The following is a 19,077-nucleotide window of genomic DNA, read 5'->3' as shown; positions in this document are numbered from 1 at the left end:
ATAGGCAAGGTGCTGGCAAAGTGATGATGGTCCTTGGGGTCCTTTTAACCCAACCATTCTGTGATGATAATAGGGGATAATTAACTTAAATCCTTCCTAACAAAATCCACAACTTAAGTGTAGGCAAGCATTTTACTCTTGCCTTTGCTGTCTGACAGGCAACGCTGCTGCTAGCGAAGTGCGTGTTTTTAGTAAGGGTGCTTAGTACTTTCTTCCCCAGATACCTGAGGATGAGTGTTTTGAGGGTGGAAGGAAGCGCACAGGCAAACTTTTAACTAAGATGTGCGCTGTGCCCAGTAGAGGTTCTATAAACCACAAAGGTCAAAAATGAATTTGAGGTTGTATATGTGAGTAGTTTGGGCCATGCAGAAGGTAAGGAGCCAGCACCTACTCTACATGGGAATGTCTGTACTTAGTTTAGTGCAGTTTTTTAGATGTAATTTCTCAATTAGTGCAGTTTTTGGATGCAATTTGTTGTTGCCGGTTCCCTGCTTTTGTTCCTGCCGTTTCCAAAGCCGGTGATCGATTGCTGCAGGCAAGTTATCAAGAGGTAAAAAGCAGGTTTTGATTAAGAAAGCGTTTGAGAGCTGGGCAGCACGGGAGCGATGTGGTGTAAGGAACAGAAGCAGAACTTCAGCGGGGCTCAGCAGGGGCTGATTTCCTCAAGAGATTTCATCAGCTTTAACCGACAGCTGCACGATGAAGGCACTGCCCTGGTGGCTCTCTGCTTCCTCGGGTATCCCTCGGGTATTGAACACTTTTGCCTTCTTCTAAGGACAGCTGACTTAACTCGTGTGCTAATCTCTTTAAATGCAATCTTTCATGGTAAGGAATCCCACAGCAATTCATGGTGAGCAGCACGAGGACGTGGTTAAAAACAGAGCCTTCAGCACGGTCTGCTTTTATCTTCCGAACGTCACTGAGCAGCTCTTCCGTGCTCATTCTGAGCGCAAATGCAGCTTTTGCATCAAAACCCTTACCAACGTGTTGGCGCTGCACGGTTTTATCGATTCAAAATTCAAATATGGGGGAAAAAAAAACACACACACACACAAAAAAAAAAAAAAAAAACCACGACTTTCCCAGATGAGAAGAAACACAATTTTAACAGAGCGGTGCGAAGCGAACTCCGCCACAAGTAGAGCAACGGAGGCTCCGCTCACGAGGGCCGGCCCGAGATCCCCGTTTCGGACGTCCGGAGCCGCCCCGTCCCCGCCCGCCCTGCCGCCGCCCGGCCCCGCCTTGCCCCCAGCGGAGCCGTGGGGCTCGGGGCCGCTGCCGGAGCAGTCACGCATGCGCGCTGCCGGCCGCCGGTTCGCTAAACGTTGCCCGAGTTGAGGAGAAAAGAAAAGCGCGGGGAGGCCGGGCTGGGCCGCGCGGCGGTGAGTGGCGGCGGGGCCGGGGGCCGCCATCTTGTGGCAGGGGCCGGGCGGCGGCGGCCCTGAGGGCCGGGGGGCGCAGGGCGGGCGGCGCGGGGCGGCGGGGAGGGGTGGGAACATGGCGCCTCCCGCCGTCGGGGCGCCGCGGCCCCGGCGGAGCGCAGCGCTGCGCGCGGCCCTCGGCTGCTCGACGCCCGCTGCTGGGCGCGGGTGCCTCCGCTGCGGGGTCTGGAAGTCCGCGTGCAAAGCTCCAAACCCGCTCTGTGAGCACCGCGGAGCCGGGCGGGCTTGCTTCTTTCTCCCCTGTTCCCTCAATCCTGAACTCTCAGAACCTGACCGTGGCGGTGCTCTGCTGGGGTTTGGCCTCCTGTCATCGCGCTGCCGTTGCCACAAACGTGGGAGCCCGTCAGAAGATGAGTCTGTGGGCTGTGGAGACACACATCCCAAAATATTTGTGGTTTGTGCTCGCTGAGGGCACGGGGAGCTTATCCAGAAAGGATAAGATGGAGCTTAAGTAAGGCACAATGTCAGCGAGGCTTCAGAACAGAAGCAAATAAAACAAACAGTGCAGAACTTTGACATCCCTTTAAAATTGTTTTTGAAAGTCTCTGCCAACTTGCAGTCATTACAGACATCAAAATATTGGAGGACAGCAAAATGTAATGGCATGCTCTTCTTGTTTTCTTTAACTACATCCACTTTGAGACCATGTTTTGTTGCTCTCAAAGGGCAAAGGAGAGATTTTTGGAGGCTTAACCAAGTACTGAGCTTGAACATAGATGGAGGTTCTACACAAGACATAATGCTGCCAAACTTTCTGAAAGCAGCGATTCTCCAGTAGAAAAGCACAGAACCAATGAAGTTGGGGATTAATGGATGGAGGGAAGGCTGTTGCTGGATGAATAGAGCAATAAGCTCAGAACTTCAGAATCATTGAGCGGTGTTCTGCGTAAAGATGGGTGTGGGACAATCTGAATGAAGTCTGGTGTTTGGAAGAATGAGATGAAGGTGATTTTATTGGTGCTCAACGCTGCAGGGAGTTGGATTAGATTTTAATATCAACGCATTTAATGTCTTCAAATGCTGCTTAGATGAGTACAAAAAAAAAAAAATACCAAAAACCACAACATTGCATTTGTCCATCATCAGGAGTAAGGGATAAAGAGCTGTGATGATTAGTGCAGAGTTGCATAAAGTGTCTCTGGTACAGGTTGTGCTGTATAAGAAGAGGCATAAAAGAGAGGGAAGTGCTGCAGTGCCTGAAGTTGACTGCACCTTTTCCCACCATTAAGAACATGCATCAAATACATTGGGCTTCATCACGAGCGTGGAGATGGACACAGAGCTGGGCTGCGTGCTGCCTGCCTAACAAAGCTCCATATCACCATCACACACGCTCAGGCAGAGTTAATTTAACTCACCTTTGTTGTTTTTATTGCCGTAATGAGTCAGCTGTGGTGTGATGTGTGGTTGTGCACAGATGTGCTCTGCTGACAGCTCTCGACCACAATTTCATGTGATCTGAGAGCATTTATTTGCCTCGGGCATGCTTTCTGCATTTTAACACCAATTCTTTACTTGCAGGAATGTTAGGGCAGCGGTAGGCATTGGTCTTTAGACTGATTGTCTTTGAAGTAACATCTAGAATTTGTTTTAAAAAACACCTGCCATTTCAGTTTGTAATGGTTGACTTGGAATTTTGTCATTCCATCCGTAGGAGAAGGTTTTCCCTTATTTCTACCATTTTAGAGCTATTAGTCTAGGTGTTTTTATGTATGGTTATATATACATTGCACTGTGGGATTGTGGATTTGGGGTACAGCCTCAGTGTAAGCCCCTTGTCCTTTTCCAAACAGTGGTGACAAAATGGTACCTTGGAGGCCCCATGGAAGCCCTGCAGAAGCCCCACGAGCTCAGAGCTCAGATTTTGCCCTTTTTTGCCCCTTGGCAATCCTAGATTGATTAAGCCTGGAAAAGACCTCTGTGATCCATACGAACCCTGTTATTTTTGGAGGCGAGAAGTGCAAAAGCCTGCCAGATCTCCAGCCCAGGAGAAACCACTGCCATGGGGTTGCCATGCAGAGACTGGGGAGCGTGGTCTGCTCTGAACAGGAAGGAATCCGGGGGGAATTCTGTATTGATAGAACTTCAGGATTTGTATGTCAGGAAAACAGATTGGGTCAAAACCAGGCTGAAAGCAGCCATAGCAGCTGCTCTGCATCTTTGCAGTCATCCTGTGTGATAACACAGTGCTTCCTGAATCACAGCATTGGTTCTTATGCTCCAGACACACACAGTTCCCCCTCTCCCATAGTTTATAACAACAAATGTATTTCTGTCTTTTCTCAGCCTTCCACAGCTTGTATCAGTGCCACGTGCCTCCAGCAGACAGAGGAAAGGAAGAGGGTTAGCGCAGTAGATGGAAGAATTAGATCAGAAGCTGGTGGGAGAAAAGATCAAATGTTTATTTGTTAATGAACGTTGGCAGCTGAAAGCTCTGGCACTTGGAATCAATTAGTTGGCACGGTAAATGGGGCTCCTTCCACCCCAGGCTTCCCTCATTAGCAGCACTGACTGTGCTCAGCAGGTGAAGTGCGTGTGTGGATGTGCTTCTCTTGGTACAGTGAGTCACTGGGGCCGTGGTGATGGGCAGACTGGTATGTCCAACGCCAACAGAATGGGTGTTTTATTTTTAAATGTAGCATCTCTTGCCTTATTCATTATTATTTTTTATTTCTGATCAAGCAGCCTGTCTCTTGCAGTCTGTGTCAGAGTGGGTTTCCAAATAGTACATGACAGCCCTCCTGCATTCCTGATGCTCCAGGACTGGAACATATGCAGTTATTGAATAAATAAATAAAAGGCATGGGAAGCAGGTTGGTCTGATGAAGGTAGTGGGTTTGGTTTGTTTCTGGTTGTTTTTTTTCTTCCCCTTTTTGAAGAAAGGCAGAGGCCCTTGCCTGTTACCCATTCTTTTAGTTGTCATTCACTTGCATTTAACTTGTTTTAAGTGTATTGTCAGCTAAGTAACAGTGCTGCTGACAGAACTATCCAGTTTTCTTCCTCTGCTCAGCCTTTGTGATTATGGTACCCATCCACCTGTACCTGCTGCAGCTGCTGATGGGAAAGAAAGGGTGGAAGATGGTCTATGTCTGCTTGCAGGCTGTGATCTTTATTCTGAAAAAGTAATTCTGCGTTTTTTGTTTAATTAGTTCCTTCTCTGACCCTTTTTGCGTCCAGATTCGGGTGATTTTCTGAGACTCCTTTTTGTCTCAGCCTTTCCTGCTGCAAGGACTACAATAGTTTTGCAGTTCTCCATTTGTTTAGCACAGAGGAGGCAGGCAATGCTTCACTGCTGTTCTGATTCTTTCTCCCCCTGCACATAGACTTAACTGGAGGTAGCTTGGATATTTTGGTATGGCTGCCTATGCCAGGTTGTACCTTACTTCCTTCATTCTGTAGTAACACTAAATCTACAAATAACAAATTCACTACATCCTATATCAAGCTATTTAAAAAACAAATACTGGAGAAAGAAATCTGTGTTGTGATTTTTATTTCACAGTTACATGCAGTGCAGGCACTCTGTCTGGTTCTGCCTATTGACTTCAGCATCAAATGGATCTGAACAACAAGCTTATGTTTATTTGTACTTTTTAAACTTGCTTTGTCAGTTCTGAGCACTTTTTTTCCCTTTTGAAACGCTTGACCTAAGCGTGCGTTACTCAACATGAAGCAATTGCTGTCAGTGTCAGTATGACACTTAAAAACTGCTTTGGAGGAGGTGCTGGAAGCTTTGCAGGTTAATGGTAGTGGCCTTAATGCCAGTCTTAGATAATCAGCCTTAATTTTTCTCCCAAAAAGGATAAGGTGGAGCTTAAGTAAGGCACAATGTCAGCGAGGCTTCAGAACAGAAGCAAATAAAACAAACAGTGCAGAACTTTGACATCCCTTTAAAATTCTTTTTGAAAGCCTCTGCCAACTTGCAGTCATTACAGACATCAAAATATTGGAGGACAACAAAATGTAATGGCATGCTCTTCTTGTTTTCTTTAACTACATCCACTTTGAGACCGTGTTTTATTGCAAAATTAATTCTTTGTTTCTTAGTTAAGCATTTAAGTGGCAACTGAGCTTTCAGTTTCCCATTAGAAGAACCACTTTATTTTTTCTCCCAGCACTATAATTTTTATGTTACCACAAAATTGACTTTCTCTTGAATGAGAAATCGTACAACTTGGTTACAGGTCATTATGTTCTGAGTGAGCACAGTTCTGGTCAAGAGCAACGGGATGTATTTGTGTTGTTGTAGAAACGAGCACAGGTTTAGCAGTGGGACAACTTTGGGCATCTTATGGGGAATGTCATAGAATCCTAGAATGGCCTGGGTTGCAAAGGAGCACAATGCTCATCCAGTTCCAACCCCCTGCTATGTGCAGGACCACCAACCAGCAGCCCAGGCTGCCCAGAGCCACATCCAGCCTGGCTTTGAATGCCTGCAGGGATGGGGCATCCACAGCCTCCTTGTCTTATGCCACCATTGCAGAAGTTCTGAACGTGGCAGTTTTTCTGGGGTAAGTATAAACAGGAGGGGGAACAACTGTTTACAGGACTGGATAGAGATAGGAGCATGGGGAATGGTTTTAAACTGAGACAGGAGAGGTTTAGGTTAGATATTAGGAGGAAGTTTTTCACTCAGAGGGTGGTGATGCACTGGAACAGGTTGCCCAAGGAGGGCATAGAGAAGGTTTTGTGCCTTCCTTGCATCCTCATCCTTCCTGGGAATAGGTTCTGCAGCACAGCACTGACTGTTTTGTTCACCTTCTGCAGGAAAATGACAGGAAAAGGGCTGCTGTGTGACTGTGAGATGGCACGTGAATAGAAAGAGAGTGCAGGATGGGTTTCTGTGCAGGCTGCATCGCGCTCTGAGCACACGCAGCCCATGCAGCAGCTTTCTTTTCTGAGCTGAAATAAATACGAGTATGTGTTGGGATTTTTTTTGACACAACTGTGTCAAGAAACCAAGAGATAGCAGCTTATGAATGACAATGCTGCTTTGGACTTAATACCAGGATCAGCTGCCTGGTTTAGAGTGAGCTGGTGATATTGGTGTCTGATCTTATAAATGGATTAAAGTCACACAGCCGCCGTGCCTGTTTATGAGTCCTGCAGCACAATAGCAGATAGGTATAATCCATACATTAATGTGCATTGCAGTCACCTTGCAAGGACTCTATTGCACAAACAAACACCGCAAGCCCCTCAAAAACCAAAGCAGTTTATCTGAGCAGTCCCGTGGCAGAGCTGAGGCAAAGCCTGTGTGCGTCTCCTTGCTTCAGACCCGTGCTGTGAGCCCAGGTCTGATTCTTCCTTCATTGACGCAGCAGGTAGCGAAAGCAGCTCTGTTACTCATGCTATTAAATGCTTGCCAGTGGCTGCAAACACTTTCTTTTGAAATGTGGTGGTATGGTTCCGTTGCGAGCTCTTAAAGTTCATTTCAATCTGTGCCTGTGCTGATGAGGTTCTTGGAGGTGAGGCTGGGCTGCTGGTAATTGTTTTAGTTCAGCCTTGCAAAATATTGCTTGCCCGAGGTGAGTGATATTTTTTGATGGGTAAGTAAAAGATCATCAGTCACCGTCATAGCCCGGGACAGGCAACCAATTTTTATCTGAAACGGTAAGTTTTCAAAGCTGTTCCAGAAACAGGATTAGCTGTGCCTTGTGAGAACTCATTAAGTTGTTTTTTTTTTTCCTCCTGTTTAAATTGCGGTTCAGTTCTCCCCTAATGTCATAAGAATGAATGACAGATATAATATAGTGGCTGTTACCTAACTATGCTGAATTTTACAGGAAAAGAGATGCTCAGAGCTCTGAATCCTGGCTTGCTGGAATGCATATATATTACACTGAATGAAATGCCCAGCTTTGCTAGATTCCCCATTCTGTTTCGGGGAGGAAGGGTGATTTGTAAGTTGGTTATTCCCAGAACAGCACAATATCAAATACTTTCCCTGATGCCAGCTGCTTCCTGAATGGAATTTCACCTCCTACTGTACGGAGGCTTAGCCAGAAGGGCTGTGAACCTGAGATTGTTTTTTGCTTGATTTACAGCCTTTGGGTTTATTACATCGTTGAGTTTCTCACATTTTACCCTCATATAAAGACACCAAATTCCTCAGTCAAGCTGGACAGCGTGTGAAATGGAATTTTGGTTGAAGTATTTCTCTTCCCATTAGATCTGATGGTGTATAGGGAAATATAATGAACCCCAATTGACTCATTCAGCCTCCATGCTTTTATTTGTTTGTATGAACTTGTGCCTTTTTTCTGTATTCTTTTTTTTTCCCCTCCCAACGAAGGCAAGATGGATGTTAAAAGCTACAGCTGGTTTTCTGCAGTAACGATGAAGCAGTTTCCCAAGGCTGCACTGAGGTTCAGTAACAGAAACGAGATCAAAACCTGAGCGTTTCAGGCTTCCTCTTCCTGCAGATTTCAAATCTAAAGATAAAGCACAGAGGTCTGGGTGGTAGCATATTAATTATGAACCGTTTTCTCTGCCAGCGTGCCAGTCGTTTATCATTTCATACATCTGAATCTCCAGCTTGGATCTGGATGACTCATCATCGCTTTGCTGTATCTTCTAATAAAATTTCTCAGTCTTATCATGTTAAAAATGAAAAGCAATCGCAAATAGGGACAAATCAGAAACGTTTGTGCTTGACTGTGGCTCTTCAGAATGCTTCAAGTTAGTTTCTGCTGCCTTTCTAATTGCACAGTTTGCTTCCTTTCATTGGGCTATCTTGGTTTTATTGTAGATTGTACTGGTAGGGAGTCCTATAAGAACGGTAATTTCTTCATTGCATTTTTGTAGGGCTTTTAATAGATTTATAAAACACGGGAGATGGAAAAGGCCCATTATTCTGTTGGGTCTTCTCCAGATAGCCCAAGATTGTTTCGTGTTTTATACTTGTTGACAGCAGTTTAATTACTTCTGCGGTTTAATTACGTTTGCCCACGCTCTGTCCGAGCACTTTCCAAACCCCCCTTCCCCGAAGGGAGCCCTGCTTGTTGCAGTTGCTTTATTTTTAGAGCCTGAGCACAAATAACAACAAAAAGTGATGGTTTTGTCCCTGCTGAAATTGAAGCATGGGCCACAAACAGGTGTTTCTAGATGGACGAGGGCACATCAGAGATTAATGCCTCTGGCTGCAGACATTGGATGGCACCCAGCCTGAGCTTTGGGCTGGGGGCAGCAGTTGGTTCTGTTTGCATCACCAAGGACACCGGGTAGCACCTGTGGTTCCATTGAAACCAATGGCAGTTGGGCTGGGTGCTGCAGCTCAGCCTTGCTTTGTTGGCTCCCGTTTGCACTGCTGTGGCTCAGCCTGAGCAGAACATGTGCTGCTCTGCTGCATGGGCAGGATTGTAAGTAGTTGGGTACATGCATTCAGGGGGAAAAAAAATAAAGCAAATACTACAGGGATTAGACTGTGCTATGCAAAGATATCTAGAAATGCAATCTACATACATCTGTCCTGATTTCGACCTAAATAAGATCATCATACTGAGCTGTCATGCTTGAATTAGAGCTGCAGGAATGCTCAGGCATCATCAATTACTCGTGTCAGGTCTGTGGTTTTGCCTTTGGCTGCAGTAAATTCACACTTAACCTACAGATGGATGGTTTAGCATGTGGAAGACATCACATCAGAGTGAAGTTCACCTGCCCAGCAGTGCAAGCACCCAGCAGTTAAACCGTGCCCCAGCCTTGTCACTGCACTCCAGTGCTTAAGGAGAGAAGCAATCTGCCAAAGGCAGATCAAGCAAATTGTTCTTGGATGATGCCTGACCTTATTACTCGTCTGAGAGCTGAGAGCAGACCTGTCCAGCTCTGATGTGGGATCCAAAAGTCAGAGCAAAGAGCCCCATCCATGTGTGATTTTGACCCATTTCCATAAGAGCGCAGCTCAGCTCGTGCCTTCAGCTTTGTGCTTAACATCAGTGGCTTTGCTGAGGGCTAACGCTGGAAAAGTTAGCAGTGCTGCCAGCTCAATGGAAGGCTGTGAGTCTTTCTTGTTTGTTTTTAGGCAAGCAGTTATGTTTGCAGATTGAAAGTATTCAGGGGACGTTTAAAGGGCAGCAACATACAATTAATGTATGGTCAGGGTTTGCTCAGTGCCTACTGCAGTAATATTTGAGTAATTGAGAAGTGGGGGCTCGTACAGCTGTGGCTTTCAGACAGTTCTAATGAAGCCCATTAGATCATTTGCTGGGACACGAAGGCAGTGCGTGGGCAAAAAGCATTTTAAGAGCACTGTAGAATTTCTAGCGTAGAACCTAAGCATTGTTGCAATACAAAGAAACGTAGCAACAAATGCTGCTGCTTCACAAGCTGTACTGACTTGTCGCAGTGGCTATGGTATATGAGTTTATGCGTGCTCCTGTGTATTTATGATTCTGCAGTTTTAAATCCTGGTACTGCTGATACCCAGATCGTAGCTCCTACTGAATCCAGAGAATGCAGGATTTATTCTTTGATTATTATTATTTTTCTTTTTTCCAAATCCTAGTTTTCTTTCTTAAAATTCAATAAAGAGCCCAAAGACTAAGCAGAAAGATGGAACAGAATGTCCTGGAGAGCACCATCAGCATCCCGACAGCAGACCACGATTTGCTGAGTGCCTTAGACTGGAAAGACGGCATTGGTACCTTACCCAGTAGCAACATACAAGTAAGAATCCAAAGAAACAATCAACCAGCAGCCACTGTGCCTTAGGCACTGCAACAGTATTTACCTGATGTTCTCTAGCTTGCAAGTAGAAGTTGTGCAGAGCAAATGGTTTGTTTCAGACAGCTGAGTAAACTCTACAAGCAGGCGGTGGCATTTTAGTGATGCTTCTGAAAACCCGATGATGTTCCTTTTCCCCTTCTAATTTGTTGCTCGATTAATTTCTAAAGGTAGGAAGTATTTTAAATAATTGTTTCTGCTGATGGAAATTCTGGGGTCTGATCTTCCTAATTCTCAGTTATGTCCAGGCAACTTATTTTGGCAAGAAGTCCCCTTAATTCAGCCCAAAATGGGAAAACCTTTTTTTATGAGCGAATATTTATGGGGCTGGGCCTTGAGTTTCTTTTCACACCAGTGGTTATTTTTGACAGCTTTTTACAGCTGCCTCTGTCTGATATACTCGCAATGGTGACTCCAATACAGCTCTCCTGTAAATCACAACCAAGATCTGATGGCCACAAACATGATGTACTGTCGCAGAGAGGGGAAGGAGGTGACTCGACTGTTTCCCAAATTACCTTTAGCTGTTATTTCAGTTTGATTGCACTTCTGGTGGCTGAAAGTGAATACATAAAATTGTCCTTAAGGCGTCAAGATCTGAGTCTGGGGGAAAAAAATATATATATTTCTAGAGATAAACTGGAATTGAAGGAACTTGAGAGCTCTGGAAAAAATCATATTGTTGGTCATCAGGCGTTCAGAATCAGGTCCACCACCTCCTGATGATGCTGACATCTCTCCTTTCCCATATCCAGTAGTGCAGAGAAGTCCCTCCGTGGGCTGCCAGTAGAGAACCAGCAAAGCACCACACTGCTTACTTGGATTTACAGAAAACGAGCAGTACAGCATTATTTTATGTTAGATGATGGAGGGTAAGAGCACCGAACACCATGGCCAGTGAGTGCAATAGAAGTGTTTAGCTGGAACATAACTGGCTGCACAGGAAGCTACTTCATTCTTAAGATGCCAAACACTTTTTTTCCCTGCAAAAATGTGAAGCACTTTATTTGCCTGCTGTATTCCAGTTCTGGCATACACAATGAAATGCATTTTTCCCAAATTCCCTCTCTAAAAGTTCTCAGGAAGGACAGATTATTTCTGAAGGGTTCACATCAGTTTCATACTAACAAATGTGCTGTGTTGAGCTCCTCTGAACGTGCAGTGGAGGATGCAGTCCTGATAGAAGCACAGCTGTGTATTTCCAGAAGGGTGAGCAGTATTGCCTTGAAGAGTGGGGATCAAAGTGGAGGTTGGCTCCATGGGACAGTCTGTCCTCTGCAGCAGATCAGGGACTGTTAATAATATGGCAGTGTTTTTTGTAGCAGCCTTTTGCTTTTGGGGACTTGGAGTGGGATTCATCAGTTAATAAGGCTGCAGGTTCACTATGGAATTCTTAAAGGAAGGGATAGCAGCCCTCTGTCCTCCCTGGCTTGGGCTGAATCAGAGCTGTTGATTTGTATGCAAGAATATCTACCCCAGGGATTGATCTGCTAATACAGAATGTTGTCCCCCTCTACTCTGCTTTGTGAGGCCCCATCTGGAATACTGCGTCCAAGTGTGGAGCCCCCAATACAAAAAAAACAGGGAGCTGTTGGAGAGAGTCCAGAGGAGCCACCAGGATGATCAGAGGGCTGGAGCACCTCCTTTATGAAGACAGGCTGAGGGAGCTGGGCTTGTTCAGCCTGGAGAAAAGAAGGCTGCGGGGTGACCTCAGTGCAGCCTTCAGTACCTAAAGGGAGCCTACAGACAGAGAATCAACTCTTGGAAAGGGGAGATAACTGCAGGACAAGGGGAAATGGTTTGGAGTTGAAGGAGGGGAGATTGAGGTTGGATGTCAGGGGAAGTTCTTTACAGAGAGAGTGGTGAGGTGCTGGAACAGCTGCCCAGAGAGGCTGTGGATGCCCCGTCCATCCCTGGAGGTGTTCAAGGCCAGGTTGGATGGGGCCATGGGCAGCCTGGGCTGGTGTTAAAGATGGAGGTTGGTGGCCCTGCGTGTGGCAGGGGGTTGGAGCTTCGTGATCCTTGAGGTCTCTTCCACCCCTGGTCATTCTGTGATTCTGTGATTCTGTAATGATGTTGGCATCCTTCCCCACCTCCAGTTGGGAGCTCTGCTGCTTTATGGCACAGAGAGATCTGGAGATGCTCCTTCTGCCCACCTTCTGCTCATTGTGCTGAGCTGTCCTCATCAGCGATGGCACCGGACTGCTGAGATGCTGTGCTGTGCTGGCAGTGGGGACAGGTGATAGGTTTCTTCTCTTAAGCTGGCCAGAGAAGTTTCCTCTGCAGGAAATGCAGTTCTTACCTTAGAATGATTATTTCTTTGTAATGAGCCATTTCTTGCTGAAATAAAAACGATGCTTGGTCTCTGGGAGAATGCAGAGGAAGAGGTGCACTTTGTAGAAGCAAGTCCAGCGTCTTTGAAGCCCTAAGAAATAGAGGTTTTAGATCAAAAGCAGGCAGGGGGAGGAAGAATATTTGGGATGAGGCTTTGATAGGGTGCTGGGGGTGGGATCAGAGACCAGGAAGCGTGCAGCGGTAGAGGCAGAATGGTGCTCCGTGATGAGGAGCCCTGCTTCAGAGGTGACAAAATGCTTTAAGACTGAGTTTGCCAGTTTTGAGTGAAGAACGGATGGCTGTGAAAAGATTTCAAACTAATAAAGGGCTTTGAGAAAAAGCTTTGGAGCAGAGCTTGCGAATGGAACCCACCTTTGACTTGCCTCTTTCATTCTTGAGCTCGGTAGCTCTGTGCTGCAGGCAGTGAAGAAGGTCAAGGAGTGACTGCAGCTATTTGCTCATCAGAAAGGAGGTTTTATATGTATATATATTGTATATATATATATTTCTTAATGTATATATATATTTTACAATGTGCCTGGCAGGGTTTTTGTGCTTTGCACCCCTGTTTGCTCCTGGCCTGTTGTAGGTTGGGCGCATCCTGGTTCTCTGCTACATGCAAGGAGAAGAGCTGCTCGCTGTCTCTTCGTGCCTTCTGTTGTCCAGCAGCAGTGCCTTTGCATCTCCCCACGTCCCTCTGCTCTTGTGGGAAGCTCACGTTGCCCAGTTGTGCCCCCAGCCCCTGCAGCTCACTGCATTCTGTTGCTCCAAGGTCTGCGTTCCCCATTGCAACGGGACTTTTAACAGCTGGGTGATTCCTGCCTACGTGGAGATCTGGGGGAATTTGCTCTAAATGTGATTGTGCTTTGCTAGGTTTGAAGCATCAGAACAGAGGTTTGCATTAAATTGGTTTTCTGCAGGTATTTATTCTGGTGCTTTTGTCCCAAGTCTGGCTTTTAAAAGAGGGAACGCATCCAAAGCAGGTAGAACTAACATGGCTTCCTTTGGCAATGAAATGCACTGTTGGGATTTTTGGGAGCCCGTTGCTGGCATTTTGAGGAAGTTATTTGGTGTTTCTTGTTTTTGTCGTTAGTTATTTTTGCTGCTTTTGTACGTTACATAGAGCCATTTCTTTTTGTCTCATACCTCACTGCTTCTCAGGGAATCCTATTCCTTCCTCTTCCCTTTCCTAACTTATTTTCTACTGCTCATTCTTCTGTTACCTGCAGTACTTTTTAAATGAGTTTGGAATGCTAGAAATCATTACTGAAGTAGAAGCAGAAAAAGCAGAAGCCTTAGAAACTCTTTCAGCCTCAGCAATAAATGCCAGTCCAGCCAGCTTTGCTCCTGCTGCTATCAACGCTCCCGCTGCCTTTAGCACTGCTTTGGAAGGTGAGCTTTTGGCTGTGAGATAGAATATACAGTTCCTGAAAAAGCTTCTAGAAACAGAACTGAAATGTGTGTTTCAGCAGCGCTGTGCTCCCTGACACAGCGTGTGCAGTGAGTCACTGTCTATTTTGAATATATTAGAAGTATTTAAAGTGAATGTAATTGCTGCACAGTCATAACACTACCTGGCTCCTGCATTGTGCTCTCCTATGTGGAAGGTAAGTGTGGTTATAGAAATGATGTGGGCTGGGTTTGTCAGCTTGGTCAAACATCCCACTGCCACTGAGTTTAAGCTTAAATCCTCGGGTGATGCTGAGAAGATGGAGCTCCTTCTTGCCAGGGCAGCAGATCATCAGTGGCATCGATGTTTGTCCTTCGTGTGGGTGATGTCCTTGTCCTGACAGCTGTTAGTTGGGTCTGCATTTGTATTAAACTGAACAGTTTGATGCACTAGTACAGATGTGCCTTCATTGATCACCCCTGGGGGCAATGGGAGCTTCCAGTGTCATTCCTCCACCTGCAAGTGGAGTGTGAGTACGTGACACAGTGCTGTGCTAATTGGGATTCGTGTCCCTTAATTAATTAATCCCCACTGTGTTAGCTTTGCTAGAACTCCTAGAGAGTTGAGTCTAACCTGACTCCTGCTATAGATACTGTTAGCTGCTACAGTTTCAACATTTCCAAGGCTGCTGCAATCTAAATTAGGGGAAACAGAGTTCTAACAGGACAATCTAAGCATGTTCCTAGACATGCATCAACGTAATGATCAACAAATATCTCAGATTGGTCTTTGCAAAACTCTTCTTGTTTTCCAGAAACCAGCAACACAAAATGGAACACTTCTATGCCAACCTCTCAGCTTTTTCATTCCAGACCTCTCAGTTATTCTGGGCAGTCTCCCTCACCTCAATCCCTCGTTTCCTATGACCAAATTACTCATTCTTTTGGCAGGGCTACCTTGTGAATGTGCCAAAGCAATCCAGTGCTGAATCACTGATCAAGGCAGGGCTGCATCCTTGAAATCATGCACACCCATGGAGGGAATTTCTTCTGTAGAAGAGAGCACTCTCCTCTTGTTGCTTGCCTGGACAAGTTTCTACCAGTTGGCTTTCCCAACTATTGTCATGGAACTATTTCTTTTCTCTGGTACGAGGGCTTTGTACCCATTTTCCCTGCTGTTTCTCTCATCTCAGGACTCACCGTAAGCTCTGTAGGTTCCCTTAAGGCATTCTTGTGCTCCTGCTGTCTGGCTGTAGTCTTCCTCCCCTGCCAGTGCTGAGGCAGCAGCAATCCATCAGGCAAAGAACCAGCTCATCTGTGGTCACCTCAGCACCAAGAATTCTTCACATCCTTTTAATCTGCCAGTGTGACTCTTTGGGCAGAACTCTTCAAGCACTGTTGGCCTTGCACGTTTCAAGTTAGAGGGTTACTAGGAAACGGGAATCCTGTCCTGTTTATAGCCTTGAGATTATATTCTTACTTAATACTTTGACACAGGGGCTCCATCAAAAAAGGGGTGGCCAGCAGGGACAGGGGGGTGATTGTCACCATCTGCTCTGCTTTGTGAGGCCCATCTGCAGCACTGCATCCAGGTCTGGAGCCCCCAGTACAAAAAAGACAGGGAGCTGTTGGAGGGGGTCCAGAGGAGCCACCAAGATGATCAGGGGGCTGGAGCACCTCCCCTACGAAGACAGGCTGAGGGAGCTGGGCTTGTTCAGCGTGGAGAAAAGAAGCTGCGGGGTGACCTCAGTGCAGCCTTCAGTACCTAAAGGGAGCCTACAGACAGGAGGGGAATCAACTCTTGGAAAGGGGAGATAACAGCAGGACAAGGGGAAATGCTTTGGAGTGGAGGGAGGGGAGATTGAGGTTGGATGTCAGGGGAAGTTCTTTACAGAGAGAGTGGTGAGGTGCTGGAACAGCTGCCCAGAGAGGCTGTGGATGCCCCGTCCATCCCTGGAGGTGTTCAAGGCCAGGTTGGATGGGGCCCTGGGCAGCCTGGGCTGGTGTTAAAGGTGGAGGTTGGTGGCCCTGCATGTGGCAGGGGGTTGGAGCTTCGTGATCCTTGAGGTCCCTTCCAACCTGGGCCATTCTGTGATTCTGTGATAGGGTAGAGCTTCTCCAAAATTAAAATATTACAGATAAAAGTAGTTTGTCTTTAATGAGGTGGTACACCCTATTTGTATACTGATAATAATTACTTCCCTCCCAACGCATTCTGAGGTTCACTTAATGAGAGTTTGTAAAGGACTTTGACAGAACTCCTTGCATGAAAGTGTTTCAAATGCATGGTTTTAACAATTTCCTTTAATAGTTTTATTTTTCTCTGCTCCTGTAGTGCCCAAAGACGACGTGCCCTGTTCTGATTTCCCGACTTGCAAGCAAATGGATTGCTTTGAGAATGGGAAGTTTTGTGCTCAAACAGGCTCACAGCATCACAGGGACAGGTAAATGAACCTCGTTCTGCCAAAGAGGTACAGAGGCAGTGGGGATACCACAAGAATACTGCCGGGCTTTTAATGTGATTTTGTTTTCAATTTTGAACATTTAGTGATACCAAAGAAATTCCAGATGGTTGCAGAAACAGGGGAAATGGTAGAAATCTTAATGCCAGCATTGGCTGTCAGGTAAATGAGGCTGACAGACCTGCGAAACGACTCAGAAGAAAGAGAAGATTGCTTTTGGAGTCTGAGGATGATGAGGAAAATGCATATGAGGATGAGGTAAATGAAGCTGCCTGTCTTTTGTTTGAGGAGAAGTGTGAAGTGCAATGCTGTGGCTTACATCTCACTGCATGGTGACAGCTGAACCAAGGGAAGTTGTTTTGTACCTATGAGAAGGGGCTGGGTCACTGCTCAGCTCTGAAGTGAGAGGAGTCACTGTTGGTGAGCAGCTCACGTGAAGTCCAGATTTCACCGTACCTGAACATAGTTCTGCTTACAGCCGTGTGCACTGAGCACACTTCACCGTAATTAAAATACATACCCCCAAAATATTATGCCTAATTACAGTTGAGGAATGCTATGTGAGGCTGAGGACTGGTGTCCAGATTTCTATTATTATGTCCTTGTGTGCACAACCACTAGAAGCAGGTATTAATGGCATCTGAACAGTACTTCAGTTGTGATGTGATCTTAACTTTCATTAAGCATTGTACTCCTTTTAGGGGCCTTTCTTTGTGCAAGTCTGCTCTCTGCTACCATGCATGTAATTTCAGGCCTGAACCATTACATCTGTACTTGTGTATTGCACTTGTTTTTCTAATGCAGAGCCACTGGAGTAGGTGCTTGTTGGTAATGCAAACTGCAATTTCTGATCTCATGAACAGTTTAACTCATCTTATTGCTTAGCTTTCTCTTTGATGTGCCTAAGAGTTTTCGAAGTACACACATTGCAGAAGTATTTGACTTCTGTCTCTTCCTTTTCTCCTCTTCATCATTTGAAATGGTACCTCTGTTTCGTCTGGGGCGTGTTTTGGGAGGCAGCTTTGCATTTCACATGTTGCCCTTTGGGGTTCACTCTGAGAAATAACAACCCTGGGTGAATTCACATGGGTTTGAAAACTTCATACAGCTATGAATGGCAGTTTGGCTCCAAGAGTGACGCAAGGAAACCTGTTTCGGGGTGTTCATCTATGATGGTAATTACTTGAAGCTTCTGCTTCTGAATTTCAGGGCTTTCTAAGTGCTTTGTTGGTTTTTCCCCTATCCATTCCCTGGCATAGATGGACATAAGAACATCAGAAAGCAAAAGGAAAATGGAGCATCGCAGTAAGGTTGCTTACATGAGCAGTAAATCCTGCATTGCAGAAAGCAAATCCTTAATTTCCTAATGGAGACTGTGGGCCTCTACTGCTCTTCAGTGGCCATATTGAAATGAACTTTAGTACCACATGGAATAACTTGTAAAGCATTTTGGGATGCTGCAGGATCAAAGTGATGTGTGTAACAGGCCCTACTAATGTTCTTGCAGAGTTATTCAAAGGGAAATGATGCTAGCTAATACTCCTGTTAGATCCATGTAACATCCTTATTGTACATGCATTGTGAGATGATCAAAGAGGGAGGAAACAACAATATTGCTAAACTTTTTTTTAACATATCTGTGTCTAGGAGAAGAATAAATCAAATAATATGAAAAGCCGCAGAAACAGTAAACCAATAAAACAAGGTGAGCTAAGCTCATAGTCTCTTTTCTTTAATGTTTATAGATTATTATTTTTTTTACTAGCTATTATAAAATGAATAGTAGTAAACAGAAGAGGACAGTAGAGCTCATTCCACATGCAGAGTAGCTTATGAGGCACATAACCCTCTTACCACAGTCAGTCTCCTGAGATGTATTAGCAGGAATACACGAGGTTTGCCTGCATGGTGGGCACAGCACAGAGGATCTGGAAGGAGAACAGCCCGGATGCAGAGCTTGCTGAAGCTGATAAGAATCCCTCCTCCATTGACTTTAGAGAGCTTCAGAGCCACACGCAGCAAATGCCCAACAGCAAATGACTTGTAAACAACGTGGGGTTGATTATAGACCTTGGGATAAATTTATTACCTACCTTAAAGGAGCTAGTGTAAACTGGGGGGAGATTTTTAATATGCACTCAAAGCATAATTTTGTGTGGACAACCATGGTCCTACTAGAATGAATCCAAGCACATGTCCACGTTGTCTTCATCATCTGTGTACTGACAGCTGCCTCTCCAGTAGATGCACTGTGCTATTAGCAGGCTATAAACACATATATTCATGTACCTATACATTAAAAAAATTGAGTGAACACAAATTCACTTGCTTTTTCATTTGTTTTGTTTAAGGTTCACATTAGACGCAGTTACACATTCCCATTTGTGCTGTCCTTTAGTTCCTACCCAGTCCCTTCTTTCTCTGTAAAATATCAGGAGAAGGAAGTATTTCCCACAATTTTACACCGTTATATCTTTGTCAAAATATTATCATGACAGCTCTCCGCGGGCAGCTTGCCAGCAATCCGGGGGCCACAACTTCTTTGACCTGTGATGCCATCAATTTCGGTTAATGAGAAACGAGCACGGTTTGTCCTGCTGCTGGAATCTGTACGTTTCCTCAAAAAGTTGGGTCACACTGCCTCCTCAGGGGCACAGCAAGGCACAGCACTGCTGTGCGTGTGGCTGGGCTGAACTCGGAGCTGCCTCCTCTTAAGAGTAATTCAG

The 19,077-nt window shown here is 45.5% G+C and overlaps 1 protein-coding gene across 3 annotated transcripts in view; it reads left to right on the top strand.

The window, feature by feature from the left end:
- Positions 1–1,260: 1,260 nt before the first annotated feature.
- The window catches only part of LOC100550717 (lethal(3)malignant brain tumor-like protein 4), a 45,037-nt gene continuing 27,220 nt past the window's right edge, over positions 1,261–19,077 (top strand). Inside the window, exons 1-6 of one of the 3 annotated variants that reach the window (XM_085208802.1) lie at positions 1,261–1,382; positions 9,949–10,109; positions 13,730–13,892; positions 16,225–16,333; positions 16,438–16,609; positions 17,999–18,056. In XM_085208802.1, the coding sequence (XP_085064928.1) occupies positions 9,996–10,109; positions 13,730–13,892; positions 16,225–16,333; positions 16,438–16,609; positions 17,999–18,056 (616 nt within the window). In that variant the 5' untranslated portion in view covers positions 1,261–1,382; positions 9,949–9,995. Of the gene's footprint in view, positions 1,383–9,948; positions 10,110–13,729; positions 13,893–14,840; positions 15,036–16,224; positions 16,334–16,437; positions 16,610–17,998; positions 18,057–19,077 lie in introns of those variants that run through there. The other 2 variants (XM_085208801.1, XM_010723392.4) reach the window with 2 other exon arrangements.

Source organism: Meleagris gallopavo, chromosome 25 (genome assembly GCF_905368555.1).
Source record: "Meleagris gallopavo chromosome 25, MGAL_WU_HG_1.1, whole genome shotgun sequence".
Classification (NCBI taxonomy): Eukaryota; Metazoa; Chordata; class Aves; order Galliformes; family Phasianidae; genus Meleagris; species Meleagris gallopavo.
This window is presented reverse-complemented; position numbering and strand designations above follow the sequence as displayed.